General features: G+C 34.4%; 2 protein-coding genes across 2 annotated transcripts; one reads left to right on the top strand and one right to left on the bottom strand.

Annotated features, from left to right (window-relative positions):
- The first annotated feature begins 1,119 nt into the window (after positions 1–1,119).
- LOC121826071 (olfactory receptor 4K3-like) lies at positions 1,120–5,428 on the top strand. Its single transcript, XM_042269853.2, has 2 exons — positions 1,120–1,138; positions 3,725–5,428. The coding sequence occupies exon 2, from the start codon at positions 3,752–3,754 to the stop codon at positions 4,691–4,693; it is 942 nt and encodes a 313-aa protein (XP_042125787.2). The 5' UTR covers positions 1,120–1,138; positions 3,725–3,751; the 3' UTR covers positions 4,694–5,428.
- Positions 5,429–18,514: 13,086 nt separating this feature from the next.
- LOC121826070 (olfactory receptor 4F4) lies at positions 18,515–21,550 on the bottom strand. Its single transcript, XM_042269851.2, has 2 exons — positions 21,542–21,550; positions 18,515–19,498 (listed from the first exon to the last, which is right to left on the bottom strand). Exons 1-2 carry the CDS (start codon positions 21,548–21,550, stop codon positions 18,527–18,529), a joined length of 981 nt encoding a protein of 326 aa, XP_042125785.2. The 3' UTR covers positions 18,515–18,526.
- Positions 21,551–21,884: the final 334 nt, after the last annotated feature.

The following is a 21,884-nucleotide window of genomic DNA, read 5'->3' as shown; positions in this document are numbered from 1 at the left end:
GACAGCAGGGCGGGTGGTACCTGAGAAAACTTATGGCTACAGGGATGTGAATAGGCATTTCATGATTCAAAGTGCTACAATCTGTGTCTAAAATGACAATATATAGTATCATTGAAAAACCATCCTAGAAGGAACACACGTAAATTTAAATATAGTTGATTTTCCTACTTATCTACATTAGTGTACTTTTTAGAATATGTTCTTGTCAGTTACCAAAATTTTTGTTTTCCATAAGCCCATATTTTACACATTGGATTCACTTAATTTTTGTAAGAAATATCTACTAATATTCACTGTTGTCTCATTTGGATAAAGATGCTGATAAAGTTACACTATGCATATATATGTACATTTTTATAAGAAAAATAATAGCTTCAGCAATAATTGCTGATAATTACAATTTAGGTATGCCAACTAGGAAAAAAAACTATGTAGCACGTTTATTTTGTGATCAGCAGAATTTACTGTAACTACATCTCAATTGAATTGTTTGAAAGTTATATACCCCCTAGTTTTCTAACAATAGAATAAATATTTGTATTCTATGTAGTTAATATTTGTGGGATCCACTTCATACCTGTCAGCATCACATACAGTTATAGAATACACTGAACTTCCCTCATCAGTCATGTGACCAAGATTTGACACAGTTTGTCATGCATTTAGAAATATTTTCACAGTATGAGTTTTGGTCTGGTCATATCTTAAATTTTTACAGTACATGGTTGCATAACTACAAAAAAATTGATTCACTTTAATTACATTCATACAGTAAGAGATCAGGCAGAAGAAAGCTTCTTCTTAGTCCTTATCGGAGAAGTGAATAATTTTGAAAAGTTGTCTAATTCTAATCTTGCTGTGGTGACTAAAAGGAGGTTAGTCTCTTCCTGTTTCAACAATTATGTAGCACTGAGTATCACCTTAAATGGAGAAACCCCTAAGAGATGTCCAAAGTAATTATCTCCACCATTCTCATTTGGGTCAGAACACACAACAAGTGAATTTCACCCACGGGGAAATTTCAGGAAGCAAATATAGGTCTAAATGAGGGGAAGACTGTCTCTACACATCATGGAAATCTTCATAAGCACACATTAGATGTGTTTTCTTTCTGATCCAAAAGAAAATTTTGTGTTTGGTAAGTCATCTCATCTCTCTGATATTCTTCTAGTAAGGCAACTCTTAAAATGTTTCTGGTTATCTTCTTTAACCTTGACCCACTCTGTGTGGAATTGAGAATGGTTTCTTTGTCCTCTGTCATTATTATAGGCCAATTTATGTATTTTCTCTACCTCTCTTATTCCATGTGTTATTATGTCTACACTAGAATGTCATCATTCTCTATCTGATAGTCCATAAAAGTAGTATACAGCTAACATTGTTCAAATATTCCTTCCCACTTAACCGGATAAATATTTTTTAAATAAAAGAGTACATAGTAGATATTATAACTTTCAGAGCAGAAATAAGAGTGAAAATGAAAACTAGTTAAGTGAGAACTGTTACAATCAGATTAAATATTCTGCCAACTATTGTCTTCTAGGAAAATAAGAATTAGTCTCTGCAGGGATGAGCTCCCTAATTTTTTTTTTTTTTTTTGTCAAATGGTCTGTGGTCAGTCCTGAAACCATATGTAACAACAAAAATGGACTCAACAGAATGTATTTATATGCATGTACGTACAGATACGTATATAAGCTATACATGTAGCAATAAAAATAAAATAAAATTGGGCTAGCCACTTGAGCATCATGGCAAGAAAATGTTGGGCACTTGGGAGAGGTTTGAGGAATGAAAGAGAAGAGGGAAATTTTGAGATTACACTTTAATTAAAACATATTCAAAAAGTAATATATATATATATATAGACATGCTACCATGGATTGGGCAAGCCCAAGAGGCTTCAACAAAGAAGCACTGCCGACCTTAGGGATACTGAGAGTTGGAGGAGTAGACTTCCCAAGGAAAAAGCACACCAATTGGCTCTCTAACTCCAAATGGTGAACCCTGAGAACATATGTACAAGAAACATCATACACACTGAAAAGTTTATATACAGGAATATGTATATATACATACATACACATATAATCACAGTTTTATGAAAAACACACATATAAATACATATATATGTGTGCATGTATGTTAAAATAATTAATGAAAAAAGAAGCCATGAATATGAAGGAGAACAAAGAAGAGTAATTGGAAGGATCTGGAGAGAGGGAAGAGATGGGAAGGGAAGAGAGAAATGTAATTATATCATATGAAAAATAAAAGAAATAATAAAAAAACAAAACCAAATAATTCAGGTTGACCAGAAACTTTTTGAAATGTTGAAAAATAAAAAAAATTCAAGGAACACAAACTCTTTGCTGTGTAATCACTGTATTTTCCTTAAATATTTGGTCAATCTCTTTAAGTCATGTGTGTTTACTTATCTGCCATCACACTTCTAAAGCAGATGGGTGTGTTACCTGATGTCTTCAGAACTTTCTTGGTTTTTGTCTTTACGCCACCCTTCTCAGGAAAACAGGGATTGTAAAGTAATTCTGATGATGACTTCAAGGATTTCATTGTTCACCTGATCAAGGATAAAGTAAAGTTGAATAGCACCAAGAGGATAACTGTAGTGAGTAGAAATGTCTGGCTTGAGAATTGTCCATTAGATCAGTATAAGCACCCTGCCTGTGCTTTGATGTTAATAATAGTTGTTTACTGAAAATATAACATCATACTCATCCAAGGCTGTCAGTCAATTAACAGCTATGCTTATATGCATATGTAATTTTTCTGTTCTTTATAACAACAAAGATGATCAGTAGATAAATGATATTATGAGGAAATATACTGGTCACAGGTTGATGAAGATGTTATACTAATCTTTTGAGGAGATTATAATATTTCAAAATCTAAGGGCTCTCTAGTTTAGTTTATGCAATTTAAGATCAATATTGTCTCCTGCTAAGATTGAACTAATTGTGGTTTTTAGAGCTCAGGTCTTAATATGTTTTGTTACGTTCTTTACAATCTATTTCTATAGGTATTATCAGTGGTATGTAGTTAATTAGTCTAGTTGAATAAATAAATTCTGTAATATACATTTGTTTATGAATAACTGTGCACCTGATTTGTACAATTCACTCTGGTAATTATTGATATCTTATATGATATTCTGTTTTGTTTGCTTCCTTACTGAGGTTTCTCATCATTTTCTTTATAGTTTTAAGCTAAAATTTTAATTATCTGATGTCACAGAAATAATTCTACTGATGTCCAGTGAAATCATTAAGTATTCTGCTAAGAATGGTAGCATTCTATCAGATCATTTGCACTGATATTCAAATGCAACTTTTCACTAGTTTCCAAATTTAACCATCATCTCTATAGTGGAATGTTATGATTGCTAGTGACAAATTCAGACCATTTATTTAAGAAACCACACATTTTTTGTTTTCATATTGCTGTCATGCTTCCTCATTGCTCTCTTATAAGAGAAATTTTCTGATAGAGCATGTGTGTAACAGTCACACTTGATGCTTCTCTTCATGAAGAGTTGCTCTTGGATCATTAGGTTTCATTTGTTCAGCATGTCACTTACATTTCCCTTAGATTTCTCTTTACATTTATGTATTTCTATTCAGGTAAGTTTCAAAGGGAATGTCAAGTTCTACAAAGGAAGTAAAATTCTTCATACTACTAATTCATAATCTTTCTTTCTTTACAGGGTACTTCGGAGGACACATTGAATAAAATGGAAGGAGGAAATCAGTCTGTGGTGTCAGAATTTATACTTTGGGGACTTGCCCACTCAAAGAATCTTCAGATCTTACTCTTTGTGATGTTTTTGATACTTTATATGCTCATTGTGTCTGGAAATATTGTCATCCTTGTTTTAATCACCACTGACCGCCATCTCCACTCTCCCATGTACTTCTTGTTGGCCAACTTGTCCTTTGTTGATATGTGTCTTTCCTCAAACACTACTCCTAAGATGATATCTGACTTTCTCAGGGAAAGCAAGACCATTTCCTTTGCAGGTTGCATGTCTCAGGTCTTCTTTGCCCATTGCATTGGTGCCGGAGAGATGGTGTTGTTGGTGGTAATGGCTTATGACCGCTATGTGGCCATCTGCAAACCACTCCACTACTTTACCATTATGAACCTGAGAAGATGCACTGGGCTGGTGTTGACTTCCTGGATCACTGGTTGTATACATGGTATAAGTTACATGGTAGTGGTTGTGCAGTTGCCTTTTTGTGGCCCCAAAGAAATTGATAGTTTCTTCTGTGACATGCCATTAGTGATCAAGCTGGCCTGTATGGATTCTCATGATTTAAATACATTAATGAATGCTGACTGTGGGATTGTGGCTGTTACCTGCTTTATTCTGTTACTCATTTCCTACACATATATCCTTATCACTGTTCGCCAGAGCTCTAAAGATGGTGCATCTAAGGCTCTGTCCACATGCAGTGCCCACCTCACAGTAGTGATGATCTTTTTTGTACCCTGCATCTTCATTTATGTGTGGCCACTAAATATCACCTGGTTGGACAAATTTTTTGCTGTATTTTACTCTGTTTTTACACCTCTCCTAAATCCAGCCATTTATACACTGAGAAATAAAGAGATGAAAAATGCTATGAAAAGGTTCATAAGCAGATTTCTGTATCCCAAATTAAATTCCTTATAAGAAGGTGGCCTCTTCTTTCTCACCTGCCAGTTCCCAAATAACCAACCTGGAGATTTAATATTAATTATAACTGCTTGGATGATAAGTCAGTCTTATTCCTATCTGGCTCCTAAAACTTAAATTAAACCATTTTTTGTTCATCCAAATTCTGCCAATATGGGGTCAGAATTTTCACATAAACCTGACATAGCTTAATAAAGGATTCCAAACACACAAAAGCTGAGTCGAGCACAGCTTCTTGGTAACTGCCTTTTCTTGTGTAGCCTGTATTTGCTAGTGGCAACAAAGGTGTGGCTCAGTTCTAGCCACAAAAATGGGCATAGGTCTTTTAGGAGGCCCTGCTACCAAACACTTAAGTGGGGTTTATGAGCAGCAGGAAGTGCACTCTTTGGTGGCAGTGTGGATCACCAAACTCCCCAGAGTTGGAGTGATAAAAGTGGCTCTTGCTGTTATCTCCATCATGAAGCTAGGCTTTCAGGGAACCAAGCAGAGTGGAGCTAGCTGCCACAATAGAGACAGGAGTCCTCACCCTATTGCTTAGTAGTTTAAAGGCTCATGTGGTTAGAAACTGAGATTTCAGATATGCAATAAAGGTAGATTCAGACAGACAAAAAAAAAACCCATAAATGGGCTACAATATGTTTAAAAATGTAGAAAGTCTTTGGAGGGAAAAGAAAAATAATATACAATGTCATAAAAATGTGTAGATTTAAAATAATGAAATAAAGTCCTTTTTAAAAATATTTTTATTTTATAATTAACTGAATTTTACATCTCAGCCACAGATTCCCCTGTACTCCCTCCTCCCAGCTCTTAGCCCTCCCCCCCAATCCTCTACCCATTCCCACCTCTTCCAAGGCAAGGTCTCCTCTGGGGAGTCAACCCAGCATGGTAGACTCAGCCAAGGAAGGTCCAGTCCCCTCCTCCCTATACCAAAGCTGAAAGCAAAATGTTCCAGCATAGGCCCCAGGCTCCAAAAAGCCAGCCCATCCACCAAAAACAGGTCCTGGCTCCACTGACTGGGGGCCTCCCAAACAGTTCAAGCTAATCAACTGTCTCACTTATCCAGAGGGCCTGGTCCAGTTCCATAGGGGAATAGGAAGAAGCAGAGTGCTAGAGAGGTCCCCAGAATTCCACAAAGATATCTCCACAGTAGATTACTGGCAATGGTTGAAAGAGTGCCTGAGCTGACCTGCTCTGGCGATCAGATTGCAGAACGAACACCCTGGCTGTCATGATAGAATTCTCATCCTGTGTCTGATGGAAGCAGATGCAGAGATCCCCAGGTGGAGCTCCGGAAGTCCAATCAGTGAGAGAGAAAGGAGGGATTGCTTGAGGAGAGATATTGAGACCATGATTGGAAAAATCACAGGGACAAATAAAGTCCTTAAAAAGGGACTAAAATATAATAAGAGAAATAAGCCACATAAAGATGGGAAATACACAGAGATTCTGGACCCTGCATGTTATTGTACTGTCGTTGAATTTTTGGCTATGAAGAGACACTGGATTATAAAACCTGCTAGATTAAACCAACCTATATATTTTAAGAATATCTTGTTTTCAAAATTTATGTCAAAACGTGTTTTGCTTTGGGAGAGAGGTTATGCTTTTATTTCCATAGGAATGAGAAGTTGTGGATTTATTCTAGGTTAAAGATGATTAGGTTTGATAAGAGAAGACACTCTGAAGTCCTTGCCACAGACATAAAAACAAACAAACAAAAAACAGAAAAACAAAAAACAAACTGCAAAGAGCTACAAGATATGTAAACTATATTTTACATGCTCAAACATAAAACAAAAGAAAAAATCATCTTTAACTGACTTGTGCACAACACATATTCCATATTTATTATATATGTTACCTTCAAATTTTTACATGTTTTCAGGAAAAGAGGGCTAAACACCAAGAAAAACAGGTGGCCTATGTAATCCATCTATTACAGTCTCCTCAAAATTCTTCATCCAAAACATCTTCAAGGCTTCTGGCTGAGATGATGCAGCCCATATTTCATTATTATCCTAATTTTCTGAAGATTCCCCCAAAGATACCAGCACCTCCAGACAACAGGAAGTAGTCTAGAGAAAACAACACTCATATTCCCAAAAGAAGGGTTATGGATGTTATTATCATTGAAGGGGGTTGGTTACAAATTGTTATTGGTCATAGTCAGGAAAAAGGCTTAACAAGAGAGTTAAATTCAAAGATCTTTTTCTAAAGGAAAAAAGGGAGATATGATATTGAAATAATGAGATAAAAGGGTAGATTATTGAATCTACTTTAGTATAAAAAACAACTCTTAATTTCAAAATATTCTACATTGTTATGAATTTTGCTTTATTAATACAAATTTAATGTTGTTATACTGTATGTTTGTTTATACTCTTGCTTGATGTATTGTTCTTTTTTTTTTTTTTTGGTTTTTCGAGACAGTGTTTCTCTGTGTAGCTTTGCGCCTTTCCTGGAACTCGCTTTGGAGACCAGGCTGGCCTCGAACTCACAGAGATCCGCCTGCCTCTGCCTCCCGAGTGCTGGGACCACCACCCGCTGGTGTATTGTTCTTATGCAGCTCATTTAAACATGTAATGTATAATCAAAAAATACAGGTTTGTAGCTAGTCATCTATAATAAACTTGTCATATTATGTATGTTTTCAAGGTTAAACAGATATATTTAGATAGATATATGGTCTTCAAACACTTCAAAGACCTACAGAATGTGGCAATTAAAATATTTTAATAACATAAGGCGTTCCTTGACAGTGAGGCACATCTCCTCCTGGAAATACCATTTTATTTCAAAAGATGATGATGGGCATCAAATAACCTCCACTTAGATTTTACTTTTTTTGACAAGGTAACCATTTGGGCAAAGAGACTGCCCTTGTTTTAGTTGCTGACAGTATACTGTCCAAACTAGATCAGCATGGTGCAAAAGAAAGTAACTGTCAAACTTTGCTAAGACAAGGTAGGACAGGCCTTCAAAATTCCCTGCTTCTCAGAAATGTCTTTCAACTATATCAGGCCTGTAGCCCAAAGTCAGATGTTTCAACATTAAAGGAGAACTGGGGTAATTGACCAGGCAGCCAGATGTCCCTGTCATTAGGTAGCATTTTACCCTTCTGGGCTCTTTAATGGAGTTAAAGACTAAATAATTAAACTTAAAGCTTTCCTTAGACATGATAAAAAGGTAAAATAGACTCACGAAGATAAGATAAGTAATAGAATATTTTCTCTGATTTTGCCAAATACAAATGGATTGGATATTGTAACTGTGCTTCTTACTTGATAACAGTTTTGTTGTTTATAATTTTATTATGTCAAAGTTAAAACCCTCCTTTTTATTTAGACAAAGAGGGGGGAATGCTGTGGCATAATCTTGATGTACATTGCACAAATTACACTGTGATTGGTTTAGTAAAGAATTTGGCCAAGAGCTGGACAGGATAAGGTTAGGCAGGAAAATCAGACTAAGGACCCTAGAAAGAAGAAGAAGGAAGTCTGAGGAGTCGCCAGCCAGATATGGAGAGGAAACAGGAGGTGCAAATTGAAAGAGAGTTAATGCCATGTGGCAGATTGTAGAATAATATAAATAGGCTAATTTAAGTTGAAAGAGCTAGTAATAAGTCTGAGCTATGTGCTGAGCATTTATAATTAATATTGGGTCTCTGTTTTGGTTATTTGGGAAATGGTGGATGAGAAAGAAAAGCCTGTCTGTATTTCCTAGTACCAAGAAATGTGAACTGATTATTTCAAACAATGAGACTGACTGAATAAAATAGACTTAAAAATCAGGAAAAATAGTTTATATTTAAAATTTGTACCAGTCTCCTAATATAGAAATAATGTTTAATTTTAAAAGAATATGACATGTACTGATCACACAACTAAGCATTGTGAATCCCTTCACTTATAAATCTAAATGTGAATGATCTTTTCATACAGAAAAGTCATTAAACTATGCTTCTATGTTTTTAATAAAGTTTATCTTACCATTTTTTAACAAAACTATTGTTTATCTTTGTGGATAACTTCTTTTAAATATTACTTGAATACTATTCTGTATATCACTAAATACCCCAAATTATTCACTCCCTTTGCCAAATGTCCATCATTAATTTTGCCTCATCATAGTCATCTGTTTTAAATTGGAGTTTTATTTTCATGATGAGATATAAGGTTTTAATATCGTTCTTCTCCATGTAGGTATCCAGTTTTCCCAACAATATTTGTCTGATATTCTATCTTTTGTCTACTATATATTTTTTGGCATTTTTGGTGAAAATCAGGTCACTGCAATTTTTTGAGTTAATAAAAAATCTTTTATATTTCTTTTATTTATATCTTGGCAAGCATTGATGCCATTATCATGGAGCTTTGATTACCATGGCTCTGTAGTGTAACTTGAGTTCATGTCTAATAACCCAAGGAGCATTTTTCTTTTTGCCCAGGGTAGCTTCAACTGTCTTTGCTTCCAAATTGTTCTTGTTGGGGACAATTGCTATGTGATTGGTGATTTCTGGGGATGTATTATTCTAATATTGTTTGTGGTTTTATGATTGATTTTGGCTTCTAGAGTTAGGCTGTTGGTTGGATTTTTTTAAAAATAAAATTTTAGACCATTTGGCTGAAGTTCCAATGGAGGACAGTGGGGTTGAAGGTTTAGTGAGATTTTTGGAGTAAAGTGAACAGAATAATAGGAGAGGTAGAATTGCATCCAGATCTTGTCACCTGTACTCAAGGCTTAGCAGGGTCATGGTACAGGGTGGGTTGAACAATGATGGGGCATATTGGACAGAGAGTTGGTGGAGAGTGTATTGGGTGAAGTGTGTAGAACTTCAAGAGTCAGATTTTTTACCACTTCTGGCCATTTGGGTTGGGGCCTGGAAGAGTTTGTTATACAATAGGTACCACTGCAGGAAACCCATTTCCATTACATTTAAACAATGCTGTACATTTCAAAATTGCTTGAACAGGGGTGGGTTCCAATGACTCTTCCCTGCATACATATGCACAAAATCACTGGTAACTTTAAAAAGTCCAATATGTTCATTAGCTTGATTATGGAGATTATTTCATGGAGTATAAACATATCAAATCATTGTTCTTCATCTTAAATATACACACTGTTAATTCACTAATTATACTTCAATAAAGGTATAAAATTTACTAGAAGAAGTGACAATCCAAATAAACAAACCCAAGAACTCTAACTTTCATAAATAGAAATAAATAAAACAAAGAGTAGATGAGTGAAATAAGGGAACAATATAATAGGGATTCCCAGAGACAGAAAAAAACTCTTTCCCTGTCTTATCTTTCTTTGTCTGTCATTCTCTACAGTATTCCCTTCCACCTTTTTTTTTTGTGTGTGTGTGTATTTATTTTTGAAGAACTGGCTCAACTAGTCATGTCATTTGTGGAGGATGCCACAAATCACTTGTCAGATTGAGTATGGTGAATACCAAGGGAAAAATTGACATAGTTGATGTTTGGATCACATGAATTCCAAGAGTATCTCAAGGCAGAGTTCCACCTTTTTTTTTTCTCTTAATATGTTCAAGTGAGAGACTAAAAATTTTGCTTTATAGATGGTAATGAATTTTATTCAAAAATCTACTGACCAAAATGCTAATTTCACCTAAAAAAATCCCACAGAAACACCAAGGCGAGCATTACGAAATAGACCATCACTGGGGTTTGACAATATACACATTTAAAATTAACCAAGTCAAATTTGAATCTTTCCAAAGTTTGATTCAATCAAGAATTTTATTCATAGTGGCCCGAGACTGGAAACAATCTAAATGTCCCTCCACTGAATAATGGATAAAGCAAATGTGATACATTTATATAATGGAGTATTACTACTAAACTGTTAAAAATCATGAAATTTGCAAGCAAATAGATGGAACTATAAAAAATATGAGTGAGGTAACCAGACCAAGAATGAAAAACATAGAATGTACTCATTTATAAGTGGATATTAGTTGTGAAATAAAGGGTAATCATTGCTATGGTCCACACACCCAGAGAAGTTACCAAGGAGGGCTTAAGAGGGGAACACAAGAATCTCCCTGGAAGGGGAAATAGAATAGATTTCAAGTGTGGGCTGGGGGCAGGTGATGTTGGAAACAGGAGCAACCAGTTGAGGGATGAGAGAGAGAAAAAAATACTGGAAGAAAAGACTAGAATTGGGGAACATTACAGGGGCAAGATGGAAACATAGTGCAATGGAAACTCTATGGAATCTATGAGAGTAACCCTTGCAAAGATTCCTAGTAATGTGGCACACAGAGCCCGAACTATCTGTCTTCCATAACCAGGCAAGGCCTCAAGTGGAGATATTGGGACACCAAGCCAGCCACAAAACTTTGGTCTCTTTGTTCTGCCTGCAAAATATTCTGAGACCAGAGGCTAGAGAACCCTCATCAAAGAGACGAGAGAGACTTCATCCAGCAACTGATGGGAGAAGATGCAGTCCCACAGAAAATATTAGGCAGAGCTTGGGAAGTTCTGTGGATAATGGGGGTGGGGGGGTAGGGAGGATCTGAGAAGCCAGAGGCATCTGGGACACCACAGGAACAGGGTCCACAGAGTCAACTGACTGTACTCATGGGGTCTCACAGAGATTAGGGAGCCTCTAGGTCTTCTGCATATATATTATGACTGAGCAGCTTGGTGTTCTTGTGGGATTCCTAACAGTGGGAAAGGGGCTATCTCTGACTCTTTTGTGTACCTATGGGGCACTTTTTCTCTTACTTGATTGCCTTGTCCAGTCTTGATGTGATGGTATGTGTCTGGTCTTATTGTAGGTTATGTGGTGTTTGATTGATGTCTCTGAGAGTTCTACTCTTCTCTGAGCAGTGGCACTGGGGGACTAGATCTAGGGGAGAGAGATTAGGGGAGAGCGATTGAGAGAGGGAAGGAAGGAAAAAAGATAGAAATCCTGTCTTTATAATATTTTTGACAATAAAAATACCTGTAATTTTGTAAAATCATAAAAACAAAATCGACAAGGGAGAATATGTTAAGAAACATGTTAGGTCCATCTCAATCACAATCATTTTTCTCTAAATCTTCATTTTGTAATTCCCTTTTTTCCTCCCTCTTCTTCCCCTTGCCTTTAACTTCTTTCCTTCTTTTTCTCTATCATTTGTTTGCTGCTATCTCTGTCTGTCTACATTTGTTGTAATCAAATCCTTGCTAGTTACTCAAATTTTGATGATTGTCTAAAAATTTCATTTAAATTGACTTGCACAAATAAGAATCATGATAATGCTCAGTATTGCAGTAGTTTGTAATCAGATTATTCTTTGGGCCAACAGTTCATAAATAATGACACGGAGACTTATTAATTATGAAAGCTCAGCCTTACCTTAGACTTGTTCCAATGGCTCTTATAGATTAAATTAACCCATATTTTTATTTTTGTGTGTGTGTCTGACTTGTTCTGTGTCTTCATGGTATCTCCTGTGCACCTTGATTATCTCCTCTTCCTCTCTCTACCTGGAACACCTGCCTATCTCTCTTGCCTAGCTATCGGCTGCTCAGGTTTTATTACACCAATCACAGCATCTTCACACAGTGTACAAATATTCCACAACATTTCCTCCTTTTGTCTAAATAAAAAGGAAAGGTTTTAACTTTAACCTAGTAAAACTATATGTGATAAGAAAAATTATTAGGTAAGAATTACATTCACAATATTTAATCCATTTATATCTGGCATATTCAGAGAAAATACTCTATTATCTATCTTATCTTGATGAATTTATAGTTTTATACCTAAACCATTTTCTATCATAACTTAAATTACCATCCTAAAAATATCTTTCTCAACCTTAAAACATCTTTTTAGATAATCTCCTTAAGCAATTATGTTTTTCAATCTTATGAAGTTCACATCTATTACATATGTTACTTTTCTGAATTTGGTAAAAAGTAAAACTACAAATATAACTACTTAGCCTTCAACCCCATCAAAGATATGAGAAGGATATCATATTACTCGAGTAAGCAGAAAGTGCAGAGAAAACAACTTTAAAAATTATAGAAATGACCGAGACATCTAGCTGCCTGGACAGTCACCCAAGCTTTCTCTACCAATAACAAGAAGTGGTCCATATGAGGATTGGTAAGGTAATGATGAGCATAATAAGTTGATGCATCAGTACCTAAAAATATCTGATTGATCTCTATTGACTTTGAAGGAATCCATAGCTTTTCTTCATTTCCTATGGAAACAAAAGCAAAAACTCATCCCCAGTGTAATACATATCCTGGGATCCATTCTGAGGTCAGCATATCTTTAAAGGATATAGACTGATTTATCAGTAGTTTTTTTTCTATTATCCAATGTCTCTCAGCAGCTTTTGTTCCTTTCTCATCAGTATTTAAAAATTTAAAGTCAACAAAGTACCATATAGGATCCAGATGCCCTATGTATTTCCTATCTTCAAATGGCTTATTCTTTTTCTCTTGCTTTTCTCTTTGTTTAAAAATTTTACCATTATTTTTTAATGATTTATTTTTTTTCTATGACTGTCTATGCTCACTTTTTACTGTATCTGTATAAAGTGTTTTCTCAGTTTGGACCATTTTACTGCTGACCTGCAGCCTTCTCTCACAACATGAATCAAGCCTTAAACCTGCCCAGGGCTCCACATATGGTGCTAGCTGGTTCAAGCCTACAGGTAGCAGCTAGGAGTTGCATCTGTGTACATCATGGCCTGCCTGAGAGACTGTGGGACTAGATATCCGTGTCTGGCTCCATGTTTGTGTGTTTGGAACTTTAAAAAAATACTTTCTCAGGTCCTATGTGGAAATATGTGCACCCACATTGGATGCCATATGTAATTGTACTTTTATTTGGCATGCTACCTTACAAAGAATGAAATAGAGACTAATTATTAATTATGAAAGCTCAGCCTTGGCTTAGGCATATCCCACTAGCTCTTATAACCCATATGGGTTAATTTAGCGATCTTCTATCATGTAGCTTTTATCTTGCTCCTATTTTGTGTGTCTAACTCATTCTACATCTTGATGGTGTCTTCTACAATCGATAACACTGGTTAATGACTTTTCAGTCTTTCAGTCTGTACCCAATTCTTCACAACTGTGTTTTCACTCCTTGAATTTGATGAATATTCCAGATTATTTGCCCCTATGACCATTCAACTTCAATGATATGCTATTGAGTCTATCTAGTATTTTTCAGATTTCTCTTTTGTGTATAATTCCTATAGAAGGTCATTAGATAGAGAATCTAAATTGAATATGCTAATTAATACTTACTTTATATATTTTCCTCACATGATATGGATCCTGATCCATGTGTTCAGTTGCCTGCTTATCTATCTTTTGCAAATGTTATTGTAAAACTGTTATCTAATAATTTTAGTTTGTATTGTTTATAGTTATTAATTTTCTAATCTCATGATTACAAATTTGAACTACAAACTTGAATTTTCCTAAAATATTTATTTCTGAACTATGTAATTACCTCTTCTCAAACTGAAAATATGAAAGAATACATACTTGATTTGGTCTTCCTTCTTAATAATCACATTACAGAATATTTTGGTTTTGTAATATTTAATGCAAGAACCCAAGAAGTTTCAGAATATTTAATAAGCTTGCTAGTTCCATCAAAGGAGAGGAAAATGTCATTTTAAATTATTTTTATTATTTCTTATTTAACTTTTATTTATTTATTTATTATTTTATTTTAGTTTTTCTTGAGACAGGGTCTCTCTGTGTAGCCTTGGCTGTTCTCAAACCCTATCAGTAGATCAGTTTGGCCTCAAACTCACAGAGATCCATTTGCTCTGCCCCTCAAATTCTGAGATTAAAGGTATGTGCCATCATTGCCTGGGTTTCATTGTTTTTTTTTTCTTTTTGACAATCGTTGTGTGAATATTTTTATGTGCTAATGCTTCAAATTATGCTCATCATTGCCTCACTGATCCTCATATGGACCATTTCTTGGCAGAGTATTTTAGTTTATTTCCAGTGTTATTTTAGTTTTATAGTAAAAATTAGGTTCCTTTAACTGTGATAGGAAAAATTGTTTGGATCTGTACGTGGTGGTACATGCCTATATTCAGCACTTGGGAGTGTAAACTAGGTATATTTTCATAAATTTAAGGCAGCATGGGCTACATGATGAGTTGTAGGCCAGTCTTGATTACATGGTATGATACTCTGTCTCAAAAAGTAAAATACAGAAGTTACAGAACAATCTTGCATGTTATAGTGCAAACCTAGATTCAAAAATTTACCCAGGATTTGAATTTTTTTCAGTGACAAATAGTGCTTGAAAACAACACAAGGATATTAGATATGATTTTCTTCTTTTCAAAGTCAAAAAAATTTTTTGTAGGACACACTTGAGAACTTATATTTTATTAAAATAAAATGATATATTTATAATTAAAATTAAAGAAAAAATTTTCATTATTTTAGTTCTGAATATTTTTACTATTAGTATTAATGTATTTACTTATTTGTCTTATTCAAATAAATGATTTTAGAAAAGCAAAAGTAATATTATCAACTTATAGACAGTTTAACTCTGCATGTTTTTTATTTAGTGAATTGTTTATTTTCATTGATATTGTATCACTTAAGTGAAATATCATTAAATCATGTATTTTTGTTGAAACTTGGTCTTTCAGAGATTGCAAAATGCTTTATATTTTACTTTTAATATTAACTCTTGGAGAATTTCGTACAATGTTCATTCATAGTCCTTTCTCCATGAATCCCCCCAGATCCACTCTCCTTTTCTAATCTACCCAAGAAATTGTAGGGTTTTTGTTTTCATATTTTTTAATGGAATTATGTGCTCATGTGGGCAGGTGAATATGGAGGGCAGAAAAGTATCAAATGGCTGGAGATGCAAGCCATGAGCTGCCTGACATTAGTTCCGCTAAGTGAACTCACTTCTTCTGGAAAAGCAAAACGCATCCTTAACTCCTGAGCCATCTCTGTATCACATGAACTTTTTAGTTTTTCAGTTGATTAAATTCTGTAGTTTTGTGTGTGTGTGTGTGTGTGTGTGTGTGTGTGTGTGTGTGTGTGTGCGCGCGCGCGCGCGCGCGCGCTCAATACAGAAGCTGATGTGTGTGGAACCGTGTATGCACATGTGCATATGTATGTAAGGGTCATAGGACACATCTGGAGGTATTCAGCTTGGTTTTTAAAACAGTGTCTCTTACTCACTGTTAACTTAGGTTGTCTGGCTAGTGATCCCCAGAGCTGGGAACAGACGCATATACCATTAGGTTCACCCTTTCCACATGGGTCATAGGAGTTGAATTCAGGTAGTTGCGCTTGCTTGGCTAGCATCTCCCTGGTGCTAATCACTTTATTTTTAATTATGTAAAACAGCTTTGATTCTCAAGTCAAATTATAAAATAAGTTTAGTTAAGACTAGTTTATAACCTTCCTAATTCTTTCTGAGGAAAACAATTTCATCATTTAAAATGTTTTATTAAATATTCAAGAAATCACACATGTATGTATCTGTGTTTTAACATAAACTTAGCATTCTCTAGAGACCCTTTGACACCTTATTAACATCACCTAATCTATGTATTGTAGATTGCTCCAGTGTAGCATTTGGAGGAAAAAAAAATTGTTTTGTAGTTGTTTACTATTCCATGATTGTAACTTAAGCAAAGAATTGTTACTGGTCTTTATTTCAGTATTATTTCATCATTTTTAATTTATTATTTTATCATTTGATGTGATTCTTTTGATATCTGTAGTTTTGATAAGATAGCTCTTGGATAGAAGTAAAACTACATTACAGATTAGTCACATGTTATTTTTTGGCCACAGACATGAGTTGCTCCATTGTATGTTCTCACCAAATACAGTTAGCAATTTTTCTTTCTCTATGGCTCCATTCTTAGTTTGTACTATTAAATATTGAGACTATGTATCTCATAAGCCAGGACTAACATTACCATATAAATTTATGTGCATGTATTTTTAGCATGAAACCATGTAATCATTTTTCTTGTAAATACGGTTTTCATCTTACACATAAACTGTAAGATTATATGTTTGTCCAATTTTCTATTAGATTGTTGAGTTCATGAAAGTTATATATATAAAGTAATGGCTGTTCTTTAAATAATAAAGTTATCACTCTTGGTGTGTTATTTATTCTCTCATCTTTTTTAGGTAGTTTAATCTATCTTTAAAATTAATTATGTATATTGTTATCAGAAAGCTTTATTACATTTATGAATTATAAAGATATTTACTCAACTTAAAAATATTTGTATCATTTTTAAACAGATTCATTGCTTGAGTTTATTTAGAAATTGTTCTCTTAAATGACTAGATTCAATAACTCATGCTCCACATTACCCCTGTTATTCCACTAATTTATAAATAACTCCTTTATTTTATCATTGATTAAATCATATGTAAGCTTTTGATGTGATTAGTATCTTGATGGATATATGTACTATTTTTTCCACTCTAGTAGATACTATTTCAAACCCTTTATTATCTTAAATTCCATTTCTACTCATTCATTCATTCAGACTACAAATCATTCATGTATGTCCCTTTTTCCTCAGAATATGTGACATTCAACTTTAGTCTGCTTCCATGACAACCACTGGAAAGGTAAAAGAATTGGTAGAAACATTTGGTATTTTTTAAAAACTTAGTGTTTCCTTTACTTTTGTCCTGGCCTTTAGAATTCCTCACTAGAATTGAAGAGTATGTGCACATTAGTATGCATACAAATATACACATTTGCACATAAATGTACACATTTTAATTGTAAATATAATGCTCCAAATAAACATCTGCTAAGATCAGAATGTGTAATGTCCCTGTAGAGAGTTGTAAAATACTAAAGTTTGAAATCTCTTGAATATGTTAACATAAATCAATATCAACATGGATATTATAATGCAACAAAATATTCATTGAGTGGTGAATATATAAACATGTTTATATTGTCTTATGTATCTGTACTATTTCATTGCTTCTCATAATAACTGTATGTAATACATATCATGATCTCTTTTTTACTAATGTGAAAACCAAGCATTACCAAAGAAAAATTAGTAACCATTCATACTCATGTTTAGTAAGGCTTAAGTGGAATTGAACCTGTGTCTTTTGACTTTAAAATGGAAAATGAAATGTATATAAGTGATATACTTTGTGTCAACATGGTAAGAGGCTGGAAGATTCTTAATTCTTTTTACTGCTTTGCAACCTGTTGTATCACAGGTTTTTGAATAACTTGAAGGCAAACAATATTGGAAAGTTCAGTCTTCCTAACACACATGATAATGATCTAATAGATTGTGGTTTGTTATAGTAGTAGGAGATATGGTTACTAAGTAGGAATATCATTTATGAATCTCAATAGTTGGCATATAAACACTTATAACTGAATCCCATCTTTCAGTAAAGTGGGTCGTAATTCTTTACTAATGTTTTTATGGAAAATGAGCCAAATAAAATTTTGTTTAATGTAAAATAGTCCAGCTTATATCTTTGCTATTTCAAACCCCAAAATATCCAGACAGTCTCAGTTGTGCAAAAATGATAACATAATACCTTCAAATGCTCTAAAAATTAATGAAATAGTATTTTGAATTAGTGTTACTAATTTGGAAACTTTATAAAATATAAGGTATGATCACATAGAATAAACTGAGACAATATGCGAACCTTCTTTATTAATTACTAAGTGAGGTAAAAATGGAATGTTAAATCATCATAAGGTTTGCAGAAGAATTTAATAACTTACTTCTCTCATTATCTCAAACTCATGGCTACAGAGGATCTAAGACTTTACCCAAAGTTTTAAATTCCATTGTCTCAGACGTCTCATTGCAATTTTCATCTCTGTGTTCCTCAATGTGTATATAATGGGGTTCAAGAGAGGAGTGACCACAGAGTAAAACACAGCAAGGAATTTGTCTAATGACTTGATGGGAAAGGGCCAGGCATAAATAAAGATACAGGGCCCAAAAAACAAAAGAACTACTGTGATGTGAGCAGTCAGTGTGGACAGAGCCTTAGATGATCTATCAGAAGGGCGGCGCTGGATGGTCATTAGAATGATAGTGTAGGAGATGATTAGGAGAACAAAAGAACACACAGTGAGTATACCACTGTTGGCAACGACCATGATGTCTAACCTGTATGTGTCTGCACAGGCAAGTTTGATTACTCTAGGAAGGTCACAATAAAAGCTGTCAACTTTATTGGGACCACAAAAGGGTAAGTTCACTGCAAAGGCTAATTGACTCACTGAGTGTAGGAAGCCGATTCCCCATGCAGCAGCCACAATGCCAACACATACATTGCCACACATAATTGTAGTGTAGCGTAGAGGCTTACAAATTGCTACATATCTGTCAAAGGCCATGGCTATGAGGATCACCAGCTCACTCCCACCAAAAAAGTGAAGGAGAAATATCTGTGCAAGACAGCCCTTGACAGAGATGACTTTGCGTTTGCTGAAAAAGTCAGCAATCATCTTGGGAGCTGTGACAGATGACAGAGACAGATCAATTAGTGAGAGGTTGGCTAATAGGAAGTACATAGGAGAGTGGAGGCGGGAATCAAAAGTCACTGTTACGACAATAAGAAGGTTACCAAACACAATTCCTACATAGAAAACAAAAAAGAGTGCAAACAGGAAGATCTGAAGTTCTTGAGAATCAGAGAGTCCAATAAAAATAAATTCAGTCACCACAGAATGATTTGTTTCCTTTGATGATTCATTCCAGATGAGAGTTTCTGCACTTGCCTTGGAAAAGACAATGAAAGGAAGTCAGAGTTGTTATATGCAAATCCACCCTGGGCTCACTCATTAAGAACTTGCTGCGAGCTCTTGCACAAAAGTTTCCAAACTAAAAATCACAACTCATAATTTATAGTACGCTGCATCTTTTCTTGTTTTATTCTTCAGGTAGCCAAGGCTCCCACATCTCCTTGGTTCTAGACTTCATCTTTACACAATGCTCTTCTCCTTTCTGTCATCTTTATCTGCATTCTTATCCTAGACTGACTTCCTTTTTTTCTGAAGGTCAAGACACTATGGTGTATAGAATACTCCTTATATTTTTAATGTTAAAATGGTTAGGATAAAAAAGAAATTTGCCAAAATGAAGCCAAAGGTAGAAAACATAAAGGATAAAAATACATGATTTAAAAAGAGCCTGTGCCACAGCAGAGATGCATAATATAAAAGACAGATGGATATGATGAATAATGTCTTATGGGAGATATGAGGACATAATGAGTTATATTTCTTCAATTTCTTGGGAGAATGCTGTTATTTGTTTGGATATTTATTTCATCACAACCCGTTGTGCTTAAATTTATGTTTATTTCTGTATTCTTCCAGATCTTTTTTTTTTTTTACCCCTGCTCATCTATGAATGAAATTACTGTTTGCAAAGTCCATGAAAGTTAGTGGTTCTATTTTTTTGCAAACATAAGGACAGATCTAATTATAAAATAATTTATGAAACTTCTTTCAGTTCTTGTCTTCTTTACCCAGTAAAATATAATTATCCCAGCACTGACACATTCTCAGGGATAGGTTTCCTAATGTGAGATACATTATGGTGTGATTAGTTCATGAAAGCCATTTTTTAGAATCACACTATGCAAATTAAAGTTGCTTTCGGTGTTTATTTGTTTTAAACTGTTGAAGCATTTTGTCTCACTGATAAAGAAGGAAAAATTCCAGATTATATCTCCATGAGAACTATGCTTTGGATAAAGATGGTTCAAGGCTTCTCATATGCAGAAAACCAAAATCTATTATAGTAGAAAATAAGAATTTAAGAATGTTATTTTTCAGGAAAAAGGAATTTTGATGCTCACTATGGGTCATACCTTCAGAATTTATGTTGCTAAAAGGAGAATGCTAAAATGAAATATTAATCTAGGGTCCTTTGACCAACACAACCTCCTCCAAATTCATTTGGGACTCTGAAAAAGACTCAAGAAGTTTTATAAGTTGTAATGATTTTATTATCAAAATTTGCATTGCTGAAGGGGTTCTTCTGCATATTACACTTTGCTCATATCATAATAACTAAGGGACAAGTGTGATTAAAGAGAAAATACTTCTATCTCATTCACTTTGAATTCAATCTCCAAAATGTTGTGATTTTCATAAACAAAGTTTACCTTGACTTTTTTCTCTCTTTCTTTCTCTTTAAAGAAAACAACTTTGTACTCATAGGGATGGAAATCAAGGCTTTGGGTTTAAGCACAGATCCACTGCTTGATCCTGGATGTATTAAGAAAAAATTCTGGGCTTCATTTTCTGTTTTCAAGGTAGTACAACCCAATTAATAATCATCAGATTTTCTACACTTCTAACAATATATTTTGCAACTTCCATGTGAGAGAAATATACAAAACTAGGTTTCACTAGGATTACATAAAAACAAACAAAAACAACAACAAAACAAACAAACAGACAAAAATCATACAGAGGAAAGAAAATGCTAGATTTTTGAGGGACAGAAGACTTGTATATAACCAATAAATAGGGAGGGAGGAATATGTTAACTAAGTAAAATTAGTTTTATTGGGCAATAATTATTGTCACTAGAACACGCCTAACAAGCGTCATACTTTTAGTATCAACTCATGTTAATAATTTTAAGTATTTAAGGCAACCCTACAGGGTTTTCCATTTGTTTTCTGAAGAAAAAAGCTTAACTGAATCCTAAACAATGAATTTCTACTGAGAGAAGCATTTAACTAATAATCAAAATCTAACCTGCAGTTGCCTGTACTGGTGAATTTTCAATTTTGTTATTCCACTTACCTCTTTCATAACTAGAAGAGACAGTAACTTTAAGAGAAAGAATAGTACAGAGTCTGTCTTATACTTTTCTTCATTTGTTGGATTTAGTTTTTATGTGACTTGTCCTGCTGAGCAAACTGATTGGCTAATGATAAGCATCATGCGTTAACCAGAAGTCCTTGGAGGATCCAGAAACAGCCTGAGGTTGACTGGGGATAACGACTCTTAGAGTGTCACAGGTTTCCCTTGGCCATTGGAGGAAAAATGGTCTATTCCTGACTTAAGTGACATTGCTGCAAGTACTTGGATTGTTAGATAATATTACCGACTCACTCAATCTAACTGTGATTGCCAAAAAAGCAAA

The sequence above is a fragment of the Peromyscus maniculatus genome, chromosome 4 (genome assembly GCF_049852395.1).
Source record: "Peromyscus maniculatus bairdii isolate BWxNUB_F1_BW_parent chromosome 4, HU_Pman_BW_mat_3.1, whole genome shotgun sequence".
In the NCBI taxonomy this organism is placed as follows: Eukaryota; Metazoa; Chordata; class Mammalia; order Rodentia; family Cricetidae; genus Peromyscus; species Peromyscus maniculatus.
This window is presented reverse-complemented; position numbering and strand designations above follow the sequence as displayed.

Bases quoted from the DNA above. Each gene is read 5' to 3' on its own strand.
- LOC121826071 (XM_042269853.2), top strand. From the start codon at position 3,752: ATGGAAGGAGGAAATCAGTCTGTGGTGTCAGAATTTATACTTTGGGGA.